Below are 14,183 nucleotides of genomic sequence, written 5' to 3' on the forward strand. Positions count from 1 at the left end.
AGTAGGGCCTTAGTTCTGAGGATTTAACGCGCAAATGTCTATATCTTATGCTATGGATGGGATTATTTATTTATTAACCTTTATTTAACCAGGAAAATCCCATTGAGATTAAAAACCTCTTTTTCAAGGGAGACCTGGCCAAGATAGGCAGCAGCAGGTGTCTCACAGTTACAGAAATTACTCAAACACAGGCAACAACAACACACATGCAACAATAAGTGAAAGAATACAAATAAAATAAAATAAAATTCAATAAAATTCAAATAAAAAATAAATAAATAAATCAGTTAAAATGACAATCAATCTAATTGAAACAGTTGCATGTTATGGACTTGGCCTCAAGGATTCATAGTTTAGATTTAAAAGCACTTAATGAAATAAATTCAGTCATTTTCCATTCCTTCTGCAGTTTGTTCCAAGCCGAGGGTGCTAAATGGACAAAAGCTCTTTTACCAAGTTCAGTTCAGGCAAATGGAACAGAAAGCAACAAGTAACCATGCGGACGAAGAGAATACCGACCAGCATGTTTCATTACAAGCAGGGAACATAGATAAGAAGGCAGCAACCCAAGTATCGCCTTATATATAAAACTGTATAAATGAGAGTTCCTCCGACTTACCAAAGTAGGCCATCCTACCTGAGAGTATAACTCACAGTAGTGAGTCTGAAATTTACGGTTAGTGATGAACCTCAGAGAAGCATGATACACAGAATCAACCATTCAAAGACATTGAGCAGAAGCATTCATATATAGAATATCACCATAATCCAGCACAGGCAAGAATGTTGCAGCAACAAGCCGCTTCTTTGTATTAAAAGAGAAACACAACTTATTTTGAAAATAAAATCTCCGTTTTAACTTCAGGTTTTTCACAAGATTCTCTACATGTGGTTTGAAGGTAAGCGAGTCATCAATTAGGATTCCCAGATATTTATAGGTGTGAACCAACTCTATTTTATTACCTTCAAGAGTGGTTACTGATGGGATTGTTTGGGCTCGTCTCCTTGATTTGGAAAACAACATGAGCTTTGTTTTGTCTGCGTTGAGAACAAGTTTATGCTGAAGTAATGAGTGCTGGACAGCAAAAAAGGATTTCTGCAAGGAGTCAATGGCTTGGACAAGAGTTGAACCACAGCTATAAATAACTGCATCATCAGCATAGAAGTGCAAGTTTGCATCTGGCACATGTAGACTAAGATTGTTTACGTAAATGATAAATAGAAGGGGACCTAATACAGAACCCTGTGGCACTCCGTTGTGCACTGTAACAAAGTCAGAACATAGACCGTCAGATTTAATGCTGTTACTGAAGATGTGAAAAATGTTGGTATAGGTTTTCAGCAGGTATATCTGGTGCTCCAAAAACTGACCTGCTCAAGGCTGTACCCTGAGCAGTTTGTTGTTGTATTGGTTTAACTTTTACTCTGTCTTTCTATAGAACCTTTTTATGTCTGCTTTTTTTCAGTGTTAACAGGTAATACTCCCCTTTCTGCCTTTCTCCAGTTTCTTTTTTTTTTTTTTTCTTTTTTTTTTTTTTGGCCTGTCCCGTTTGGCTCTTTTGCCATCAGAATTGTTGTCTAAAGGCAAAGAAAGATGCCCAACGGATTTACTTTACCAAACTGACCATCCCAGCCTTGCCGTAATGGTCCATTTGATTCACCTTTTATTGTTTATTTTATTTTCACTTACTGAATACGGGACAGACTTGACTGGGGGAAAGAAGGGGAGAAAGAAAGAGGGAAAGAGAAACAGCTGAGAAGAGGGACGGGGGAGAAGGGCAAAAGACAAAAACCAACAGAACGGGCAGAGAAAAAAAAATGCATATATCTCCAGTTTCTTTGTTTGGTGGTGGTATCGGCTGACGGATTTCTGGTATTTTCTTGACTTCATTAGTTGTCACATTACTGCATTGCTGAGCCCTCACTGCAGACACCCTGTGTGTTTGGATGGCCTTCCCAGTCTTGCATCACTGGGAGGTGGTGTTGGATGCATGGGAGGATATCCTTCCGCTGATGTTTCTTTTATTGACACATTTCACATCAAGAACTCCACCGACTTCACCGACAAGGTACAGAAACTTACCCTGGACCCAGATGAAACCATGGTGTCCTTTGATGTAGTCTCTCTCTTCACTTGCATACCCACCACGGAGGCAGTGGAGACTGTCAGAAAACAACTACAAGAAGACAGCTCCTTAGAAGACAGGACCAACTTCACACCCGAACAGATCTGCACACTGTTAGACCTCTGCCTCACCACTACATATTTCAAATACAACGAAGGCTTCTACAGACAAAAACATGGCTGTGCCATGGGCTCCCCCGTGTCACCTATTGTAGCCAACCTTTACATGGAGGAAGTGGAAAGGAGGGCTCTTGGCTCTTTTAAAGGGAGAGTACCCAGCCACTGGTAGAGATATGTAGACGACACCTGGGTCAAAATCAAGACACAAGAAGTGGAATCCTTCACTGCACACATTAACGCTGTGGATAAAAACATCAAGTTCACCAGGGAAGACACAAAGACACAAACTGTTTGCCTTTCCTGGACTGCGCCGTGCACATTGAAGAGAATGGCAAACTCAACATTGAAGTTTACCGGAAGCCCACACACACGGACCAGTACCACCTCTTTAACTCCCATCACCCTCTGGAACACAAACTTGGGGTAATCAGGACCCTACACCACCGGGCAGAACATGTTCCCTCTAAGCCTGAAGGGAAAAAGAAGGAACACACACATGTAAAGGAAGCACTTAAAACATGCGGTTATCCTAATTGGGCGTTCATAAAGTCAGCAAAGATGCACAGAAAAGAAGATCAGACACCAGCGAGGGAGGATAAGAAAGACAGACGCAACAACATTGTCATCCCCTATGTAGCCGGTGTATTAGAGAAACTCCGGAGAGTTTTCTCCAAGCACGACATCCCAGTTTACTTCAGACCCAGCAACACACTCAGACAAAAACTGGTTCACCGGAAAGACAAAACTCCAAAATACAGACTTAACAATGTGGTGTATGCTGTACAGTGCAGCATGGAATGCCCAGACCTCTACATCGGAGAGACCAAACAGCCACTTTTCAAGCGCATGGCACAACATAGAAGAGCCACCTCCACGGGACAAGACTCAGCAGTTCATCTGCAAGTTCACTCTTTCGAGGATGCCAATGTTCACATTTTGGACAGAGAGGACAGATGGTTTGAAAGAGGAGTGAAAGAAACCATCTATGTCCACTGTGAGCGACCATCGTTGAACAGAGGCGGGGGTTTACGACACCAACTCTCTGCCATCTATAATCCGGTTTTGAGTTCCCTCCCCAGACGCCTTAACGCCCACTCACATCCTGGGCCATCTGACCTCGGGAAATCGCATGATAAGGTGGGGCCAGGTTTCACAATAAGCTCACCCGAAACCCTGGCTGATTGGGACCCACACCCGTTTTCACACCTTGGCTCATGTGATTAGGTAGAGGATCATCAGGGGGTCCTTTTGTCCCTCTTTGGGGGAATACTCCCACTGGGTTTAAATCTGGGACTCTCCGCCATTTGACCTTAGAACTGAAGAAGCTTCTCGGATGAGAGGTGAAACGTCTTCAAGCAACTTAAAGAAGTCCAGACGCTTTTCTTTGCAAGCTCCTTTGACTACGATGACCTGGATGACTGAGAACCTTCACAGACACATTTCTTTTGACTTTTTCTGACCACTTTTTCTTCAGTGGAAGGCGCCAAATGGGAAAGCATCTTCTTTAAAGCTCCCTGCCTCGGATGGAACCTGTGCTGGAAGCACATCATTTGTCTCTGTCATCCACGTCTTGCCTCTGAAAAAATTGGTCTCTGTAAGAAGACCATTTGAGAAAATATAACGTTAGTACACCAGACAATTTACCCAAATAAAAATCAATAGTAAAGTTTTATTATTTTAAGTGATGCCCTAATATTGTCTTTATTCCTGATAACTTCACGTTAGACTTATTTTTAAAACCAACATTGAAATAACATTTTTTGTTGTGTTTGATTGATGATGAAGAAGAAGCTTTACTTTTTCATTTTCCATTATATTGAAATAAGGTATTATTGGGCTGAGAATGTGTCTGAAAACAGTAAATGCAGATATTTAAAATATTCAGATGTTCACTGAAAGATGCAATCTTAAGAAGATTTTTATACCAGATTCTAAAATGTCAGGCACATAAGTATGGGAAAATACTGATCGATCTGATTAAAAATTAAAAAAGGCTTTGGAAGTTGCACGTTGGAAGTGGAACAAAAAATTTTCGGGGTTAGTTTCAGGGAAAGACTTTGCAAAACTAAGTAGCTCCAACCAATACTGTTTTATAATTTCAGTAATTTCGGCAGATTGTGAAAGGAGTGCTACTCTGGAAATGCACTCCAGCAAGTGTCTCAGTCCATATGGACACATGATCAATGACTTCATTCTAAAGCTGGTTACGGTTACTATCTATGGTTACTAAAGACTTTTAGTCCGTGTGACTTTAAGGTTTAAGTTTATGAGTTCTTAGATCCCCAAATGTGTTGAAGTCCCTTCAAAGATTTTATGTCAGGAATCTCACTTGGAATTTTTTCATGATGTCACTGAATTCTTTTGATTTTATCATTTTCTTTGCACCCTAGGTTAAAAAACAAAACAAAACAAAAAAACCCCAGAAAGAATGAGGAGGGGAAAATGTCAGTGGCCTCCATATATAAAACCATTCCTGTTTTTGAGGTACGCCTCTAGTTCATCTGTTGTTTATTTCATTCATTCATCTACATCCCTAGATGTCACCACTTGCAGATACAAGTGGTGGAAATGGGCTTTCTCCAAAGGCTGTCTGGCCTTTAGACATAGGGTGAGGAGTTCAGCCAAGTGAGAAGGGCTCAGCATAGAGCCACTACTCCCCCACATGGAAATGAGCCAGTTTGGGCATCTGGCAAAGATGCCTCCTATGTGAGGTGTTTTTGGAGATGTCCCTCCAGATGAAAACCGAGGACACGCTGGAGAGATTATATCTCTCACTGGCCTGGGATTGCCTCTGTGTTCCGCTGTAGAAGCTGGAGGAGGCGGTTGGGGAGAGAGAAGCCTGGGAATCCTTGCATAGGCTCCTGCCCCTGATACGCAGCCCCAGATAAGCAAAAGAAAATGAATGGATGACTGGACAAAATCAGAAAATCTGTTTACATTAAGCCTGATCACATCTTACAAGTAAAAGAATGAATAAATTAATGTTACAATGCATATTTATTTATTTATTTAATAATCATGTAATTATAATTTTCCTGACAGTTATTGTTTATTGGCTTAACACCAAAGCAAAGACCTGTACATAGAGCTTAGGGTTTGTTACTATTCCATAAAGACAAGTGTAATATAACAGGTGTTTGGATATGGACAGCATTATACACGCAGCATTATTTTGTTCATTTTCATTCCAGTCTCTTTGTTGGTATCTCTGAGTTCCTGAACAGCCTTGGGTATTGTGTAGCTTGAATTTAGAAGCTGTGGAAACCTGAGCTGCGGCCTCAGGGTCATTGGGTGTCCAGTCTCTGTTGACAGTGAGCTGGGCTGAGTGAAATATTCGGAGTGTTGGGTCACTCTCCTCCCCCTGTTGCTTTCATGCTTTCTCCTTCTGTTCTTCCAAACATTTTGTGAATAGGTGATCCATTAACAGAAATGGGCCAATGGGATAAATACTGTGGACTGCCCTTCTAACGTCTCCATTTCCTCTGCCTTTTATTTCTTTTCTCTCACTGAATGATAGTCTTTGTCAGTGTGTCTCTCGTTTCTCTTCTTTCTTCTTTGTGCATCTGATTCTTAACAGGATTACAAATCAGCCTTTAGCCTAGCAATTTCTCTGTTTATCGTAGTGACACTTTATGTCACATTATCCAAATTACAGTATCTTGCTGTTGCAATTAAAAAGGCATACAAAATTCAGGCGTGGTGTCAAAAGGGCAGTGTATCATTTATGGCCAATAGTTTGCATCACTATTTCTTTTCACCGTGTTTGTCTCATTTATCTGTCTCAGTTTCATTCCCTCTCAAACTGTTGTCCTCTCTCCATTTAGCTATGAACATCTTGGCTTGTTGCCATCACAATCCATTCACTACAGCTCAGCGAGACTGCACAGCCGCTACTATATCCCAGAGTGCACCCTGTTCTTTCCAACAGCTCCCACTTGTACAGTAAAATGGCAGAATGGCCACTTCACAGATCCCCCCCCCCCCCCTTGTGTCCTCATGAGACACACACAGTTACTGAGTTACTGAGCAGAAGCGCATACATGTGTGAGTGTGTTGTGGGGCAAATACATGTTAGTTTGTCTGTGTTTATGACACATGGGCACATATCTAGGACATGATGAGGTTTCTAGTGCAACTGTGTTGTTTTATTCCCATATGAAATATCATTTTTTTGAAATATAGAATAACTGTTTACTGTGCCTACTTCTTTAAAGGATAGTAGGTCATGCTAATTCTTTGTTATGCAATTGCTACAGCTACCTTTTGAGATTAGGCAGCTATTGAAATAATTTTATGATACAAAATGTTTTAAAATGTTAAAGATAGCTAAACATTTTTAAAATGAATTTCCTTTCTTTCTTGCATATTCCTCATCATACCTCAAATCCATTTTTTAGGGACCAGTGGGATAATATCTGAACATCTATATCTGAAACATCCTCACCTTGCACCAAGTGAAACCATTGGCGGTGAGCTGGGAAATGGTTGCTAACATTTTAATGACTTAATGAGACCTAATTAGTTGAAATGGGATAGGGAAAGCAAGGGGCCACGGAGGTGATCTGTGACTGTGCATGCTGACTTGCACACATGTGAGTGCACGACACACAACAATATGTTGATCTTTTTGAGTTGTTTGCATGTGGTTCCTGCATGTGTTTTGGGTGCATGGTTGTGCATGCATGTTAATGTCGTCTCAATGGCAGATGTGTGTGTATCAGAGTGCTGTGCAACAACCTTTCTCAGCATTACCCAGCCTCTTCATCAGGAAGTGTCTGTGGGGGTTCAGGCCTCATTTAATCAAAGAAAAATTCCATCTCCCATTAACTTAATTAATCCAACAGCAGAGAAAGACAAGCTGAAAGAAACCTGACTGTGTGTGAGTGAGGGACAGAGAGTCTTTTAAGATGAATTCACAAAGCGTGGTAATAAGATCTGCAGAGAAGATGTTTAAATTATATGAAATTACATCAAGACATACATTAAGTCATGTGTCTGGATAAAAATGTAAACATAAATATTTATTTATAGCATTCATTTATATATTCATTTGCTAGTTTGAAACCACTTACATAGACAGAGCTTAGAAAAAATGCTTGTGTGAATAGGTGTGAATCAGTGAACGCGGCAAGTTGAGCAAAATGCTTTGAGTGCTGAGATAGAGTAGGAAAGCACTATATAAGAACCAGTTCATTTACCATTTGCCATTCAAAAGAGAATGACTCAAATAAAAGTAGCCATCGTACTGTAATGATCACAGTATATGTATTTATGTTTGTATGGTCCCCACCTTCTGATAGAGAAGTGGATCAGTCTTGATCAAACTTTGCATTAACATTGCCTAAGGCACTGTGTTCACAGTGCACACATTTGTTGATGTTTAGAGTGCGCATGCTACTTTTGTTTTATTTATGCATTTTTGGGAATGTTGTGTACTTTAACAGTCAGGCAATTTTTTTTTTACTCTTCCCAAGTGACTGAGTGTCTGCTGATTATCGATCAAGTTACTGAAATAACCACAAAAACCACTATAAAAATGCTTACAGTCTAGAAAGTTTAGAAAATAGACATGCAGACAACACTCTTCCAATGATAAAAAGACTAAGTGAGCACGGGTGAGCACCATCATGTCATGGAGACACTTCATCAAGCAACCCATTGGATATTAAATTATTTATAGCCATGATTCAAAATTGATGTTTCGATATTTATTTATTTATTCTTCATTTTATATATTGATATTGTTCAAAATATGACATCTCGCAAATTTGTCATATTTGTCAGTTACTGACTCTTAAGTCTTTATTTTTTTTAAATGGAAAAATGTTTAATTTGCCAACATTTTACCTAACACCCAGACAAAGACCTGTATGCACTTGTGGCGTTTGGTCCCTTTGTCTCTGAGCTGTATATACATCTTCCTTCATGGGGTTATGTGATATTGACTGTAGGGATGGAACAATGGCTTGACATGAAAAATGTAATTACATGCAGCAATAAAATCGTTAAACTTAAAATGTCTGTCACATTTTTAATGATCAACAACTACTGCTGCCCTAGTAAACTAGTATGCAACAGTCAACTTAGTGACCTAGCCATCACAATCTAGTCCTTATCGAAATCTCTCAGATCCTTCTGCTTGTCCATTTTTCCTGCTTCCAACTCATTGACTTCCAATACAGCCTGACAGGTGCTCCTGTAGTAAGATGATGAATGCTGTTTAATTTTATTAGGCTTTTTTGTGGTTGGTTTGTGAATATGTATGTTCTCTTTTCTTTTCAATTATTAAAAACAAGCAATTAAAAAAAAAGAACAAAACATGTTTAAATGTGACCATTTTGGATACTTATACTACTATGGAAGTTTCACTTGCTCCACTAAATGCTGTGCAGTATTGCTCTACTGAAGACATAAATGTCATCTTGCTACTTCTTCACGGAAGCAATGTGTTTCAGCATTATTGACCCTTGCATTTTTTGGTTTTCTCTGTATGTTTCTAATGCACTCCGTCTACCTCATAAATGATAATTATGTGCTATAATTTCTTGCAAAAGCTGATATTCCTTGAATCTTCCATCTCCAGATCTCTTGACCTTCGTCTCTTTAATTCTTTTTCTCCTTAGATAGCTTTTCTGTTTTTTTTTTTTTTTGTCTTGATCTTGTTATTTATACAAGTATTTCAAAGGACAGGTTTTTGTGCCTACCCTCTCCCCTCCTTTCTCTATAATGAGGGGGTGTGTTGGGTGAGTGGATGGTGCTGGAGGTGGTGGGGTGAGGCAATAAAGAAAGGCCATAAAGTAAACCATGCTGATGCACAATGGAGGGGGAAAAATGTTCTATGAGAATATTTATTTACTTTCACCGTTATCTGAAGCTTTTCTCTGATAAGTATGCAGTGTTTCACATTAAATCATTGTTTCATGACAATTTGTTTTGCATGGAAAATTGATCATCATTTAACATTCCTTTGACTACAGTTTATACAGCATTCAGCTGCTCACTCTGACCTCTCACTCCAGGACTTCCCCTCTCTCACTGACTTTAATGTCCTGCTGCTGACATACAAATCCCTTCATGCCCTATGCGCCCATTTCATTTGCAGAGTTTCTCCCCCTCCTCCTCTGGGCTTCTCTCTGTCCCCAAAACACCCTACTTCTGGTATGCACTACCCTACTCCATCTGTGCTGCCAGTGCTATCAACTCTTTTGAAGTTATGGTGAGGGACTACGCTATAAAACGACTTTGCCTTTTTAGAAAGTAAAACTAATCAGATCAGTGAGTATAGTTAATGTTGTTCATAGCATAGCTGTGATGATGTTCACAGAGCAATAAAAATACAAGAATGCCATTTATTTATTAGAATAAAAACACATTGAGGTTTACTAAAAGTACAGAGCAAAGTTAACAACCTTGTCTTCCTTTGTTCTGCATAGAAAAGCTGGTTTCCGTGGAGCTGAGCTGCGGCGCTGGACCCAGCCATGTAGTGTTGGAACCAGGTTTGCCCCTCTTGCTGGACTGCAATCTGGGGGCCAGTGATACACCCTTCAATGTCTCCTGGCTAAAGGATGGACAGCCACTACTTCCAGAGGGGAATGACTACCTTCAGTATTTGGTCAATGGATCCGTTCTCCTGATGCCAACGTCTAGGGATGGCCAGTCTCCCCATGGTGTGGCGGGGGCTTACAGCTGTGTGACTGGCAGCAGTCTTGGAGCGCTGATGAGCCGGACTGTGAATGTGCTCCTAGCAAGTAGGTATCCCTGGTTACTTTTAAGGGCTATGGTCAAGTTAGTTAAGATAGTTAAGTTTGCTGAAGACTCAGAATTTTCATTTGGTACATTGTGAGAGAATTGTGATCTCTGTGTCTGTACATTTTGTAGAAAGTTTGTTAATAGTTTACTTTTTCTTACCAGTAAGACTATTTTGATTAAAAATATATATTAGCCATAGTGTCTGTCACATCCTAGATATTCTAAAGACTGAAATCAGAGACAAGCAAAGATGCAGAAGTCGAGTTTCTTCTCAGACTGATTTAATGACACACTGCAGCGTGCTAAAAAAAGACTCTTGTGAAATTTTGCTCATTTATGCCAAGATTTACTTCCTACCTGAGTATTAATTAGTGAATTGTAGTGACATCTGTTTCCAGTCTTTATTCTAAACCAACATGACCTATTGTAGCTTCAAAATCATCCTAATTATGTGACAGCACAGTCTCACAAAGGCATGCACATGTCTGACCACTTCTGACTATACCTGAGAAATGGTGAAATGATTACACAAGTGTTGTTGTTTGTCTGCGAGTGTTTGAATGGTCAACATGTTTAATGCTGCAGTATATTCAATAAAACAAAATAAGAATATTGGTATCCTTTATGCATCTGCTTGCTGTAGAATACATGGATACACATGTATATTGAAGAATAGCAACTGAATTTTTCTGTTTTATCAAGGGAATTTCTTTTGCATGGATGGGCATTGACTTGCTTCTCTTCGGCCTCAGATAGGAAGTAACAAGTGTCTTGGGATGAGGTATACTCTGCAACAGAGTAAATGAGGGGGAAAGGATGGAAATAAAAAAAGGAAGAAGAGAAATATGGGGGTATGAAAAATGAGAGTACAGGCTGTAGTTTTTAATCGCCCCTCCAAAGAGGCCTCTTTCTCTCACTCTCCTAAGTGGTAGTCTTTATTTAGCCATTAGCTTTGTATAAAATGAGACAGTATCCTCTGTGGATGCCCCTTCTTTTGTCAGCTGTCACATGCCTATTTATAAGGATCTCTTGTTTGACAGACAATGAGGACTAAAGGGAAGGGAGGGGGTATGTTGGATGAATGGTGGGAAGGCAGACAAGGCTGAAGAGAGTTTGTGATGATGGTGAAAGGAAAGGCTTCTGAGACCATTAAGAATGACCTTCAGTTTGCACGCATGTGTGTATAGGTGTGTGGTGTCTTTATTAAATTACTTGCGAGAGGCTATGAGATAGATGTGACCACTGGGAAGGAGGATGAAGCCGAAATGCCTCAGCACTAACATTGAGTGGATATTCTTAGATCTTACAGTACGGGCCTACATTGGTAGGAATGACACTGAAAAACTGACTGTAGCTGAGACTGCATCTGTGAAAAAACATTAAGAAAACCAGCTGCTTCGGCGTTCCTGCCGAAATATATGATGTGTGTTGTTAAGGCAGACACAGTAAAAGAGATTTCCTTCTCTGTACATACAAATCAATGTCACATACAAATCAGCCTCTAATTCCATCTTCTTTAAATGACAGAGGCAGCATACTGAGTGCAAATCACATTTTTCAAATCCATTCACAGGTAAATTATGATGATGGTTAAAAAAGCTGCTTTTTGTCTTAATTTGAGCAATTAACCTTTCTTATTATGAGACTTCTGCGGGGAATGTCAATATTTTCTAACTCTAGCTTCTGCAACCCATTTCAAAAAACAGTTGATGTCTTAACAAGGAAAAAAAACACAAACAATTTTATGTCTTGTTGCAGGCTTCAGTTGTGGATAATGTCTATGAATGTTTTTCGTATTTAGTATTTTTCCTGCCTGTAATTGCATGATTTTAAAAGGTGTCTTATCATAAGTCGACTCGGTATTAATGCAGACACCCCATGCCAATATGAGCAGTGAAAGAGAATGTGGAGAATAGCTTTTCAAAGCTCGATAAGAAATACTAGTTCAAAGACATCTAGCATTACAACAAGAACTCTACATTGAAAGGCTTCTACTTAATGAAAGTCATTGCAGAAATACTGTAAAGGGCTTCCTTTTGTCACTACTAGTGCAGTACCTGCTTTCAAAGGCATGTTAGAATCAGCAAAAGTAGATAACACCGTCATTTGAGTTTTCTTTGGAGCAAATAATGCTATCTAAACTTCAAAAGCGTCAAAGAGAAGTCTGACATCATCTCATCTCTGAGATCACATGTCAGGTGACCTATCTATGGCCATTTCATAGATGATGTTGCAGAACAGGAAAGCCCCAAACGACTTCAAACACAACACAGCACTTACTATTGTCCCTCAATGCACCCACCAAGTCTGAAGTGGATCAGATGGACAGCTGTTGCAACAGACAAAGAATACTCACACGTACAAATACACAGACTTCTTCATTTATCAGAGAGGTTGAAGGACATTTCTGCCTATTTGTTAAAACAGACAGAAATGCACATGTTTTACAGCAGCTATTGCAAATATCTGTTGAAGCAGGAAGGGTGGCATGCTTGTTGAGTTGTGGTAATCAGATTTAAAGTTGGGAAGCACACAGGTCACAGGTTGAATTATCTGGTTTCACAAGGGGAGGAGGAAAATACTGCAATCTGATAGCTCTGGGGCCAAAGGGTAGGGCAGGGATAGAGGGATGGACAAAGACAGAGTTGGGGTAAAATCACCAGCAGCAGTGACAAAAAAAAAAAGCCAAGTACTGAGATGAGATAAATGAGAGTGAGAGAGCAAAGAAATGTGAGATTTTTTTTCTCTATTTTTACCACGCACATTGAGGGGTTAAAGTTTACATAGAGCAATGCCCAAGGATTTGCCTGAAAATGTTACTTATATAGAAAGACTTTGTTGCTAGGAAACAATTGGTCATATTTCGACCCTATGATTTGGTATACCACCTTTAGCTGGGAACGTTACAATGAAAAATTTCCCAGTGTGTCAGGACAAGTCCTTTCAGTGTTAACTCCGCAGCATCTGACTCTGTGATCTGTATGTAACTGGATGGATCTGCCTTGGAATTTCATCACAGGTGTCAGGACACTCATGGAGCTCTGGGGAAAAAAGGCTAATATGAATATACTCTGACACAATGGACGTAGAAGCCCAGCAAGTCGCCATTGTTCGATCCCAGCATGAGTAAAGTGTCGTCTCTAAACACTCGTCTCCCCCCCCCCCCTTGCATTAATGTTGAATGGCTAATGCACATTCGCTTATCAGCTGTTGTTCACCGCTCTGCAGAAACCCTCCTGTGCACACATACACTTGTGAACATGGCTGCATACAGTGCTTCAGAAATGTAATCATAAGCTGTCCGTGTGCAGGCATTAGAGAACAAGTAGCAGGGCACACCGGCACTTAAATTTACAAATGTACACACACCCACGCACGCTCATTGAGCGTGTCATCCTATCAGGCTGTCTGGCAGTGTTACAGGTTGTGTGTGTTTACATGAGAGAATCATGCTGTAATGGCTGGAAGTGGCAGAGGTTAATCATCAACGGCTCTTCCATGACTTGCTACGCAACAGTCAGTGTGAGATTTTCTGAAATGAATCAAATCCATTTTGCTACTATGACCAAGCATCTCTGTCAGCCTGTGTGTACTCATTGAGAAACTTTGTTCCCTCAGCACAGTGGGAAAACACAGATGGACAGTTTGTTGACATGACTAACAGTTGGAGTGATAGGGCCTAGGGTGATTTTGGATAGCCTGTCCAGTGTCTCCTCCTCAGCTTACAGTGGTTTGGAGAAAATCTTGTACAAAAAATCAGGATGGTGTGAGTTTACAAATCTTGAGCCTACCATGTGATTGGCTGCAGCTATGGCTATGGTTTAAGCTTAGTGATTTTGGTCATTTCTCTACATTTAGTTAGCAGACTTATGTTAACTTATGTTTCTCAACTGATACTGGAAAGGTTACAATGCTAAAATCCATCTAGTCTACTAAATAGTTTAATTTGGGTTTGTACGAAGACCTTTGTTATTCCTAGATAATTTAATGAATCTACTGAACACAACAATAGACCTGTCATGTCGAAATTTCTTAATATTTATTAGATGGCCTGGCATTTGCCTTTCATGTGATAAGTAGCAGAAATTCTATTTTTAAATACACAGTGGAGGGGATAAATGTAGGACGTCTATCTTCAGAATATTTCAGAAAACTTTATTAATAGCTGCTGTTTCACACATTCACACAT

General features: G+C 39.9%; 1 protein-coding gene and 1 pseudogene across 1 annotated transcript in view; one reads left to right on the top strand and one right to left on the bottom strand.

The window, feature by feature from the left end:
- igdcc4 (immunoglobulin superfamily, DCC subclass, member 4) overlaps positions 1-14,183 on the top strand; it is a 53,671-nt gene that overhangs the window by 15,924 nt on the left and 23,564 nt on the right. Inside the window, exon 2 of the mRNA XM_085451072.1 lies at positions 9,679-9,993. Within this exon, the coding sequence (XP_085307198.1) occupies positions 9,679-9,993 (315 nt within the window). The remainder of the gene's footprint in view (positions 1-9,678; positions 9,994-14,183) is intronic.
- On the bottom strand, positions 1,305-4,423 carry LOC146718380 (uncharacterized; annotated as a pseudogene).

This window comes from Copadichromis virginalis, linkage group LG1 (genome assembly GCF_057382275.1).
Source record: "Copadichromis virginalis isolate Kocher_CV1m ecotype Utaka linkage group LG1, C_Virginalis_male_GT1.1, whole genome shotgun sequence".
Classification (NCBI taxonomy): Eukaryota; Metazoa; Chordata; class Actinopteri; order Cichliformes; family Cichlidae; genus Copadichromis; species Copadichromis virginalis.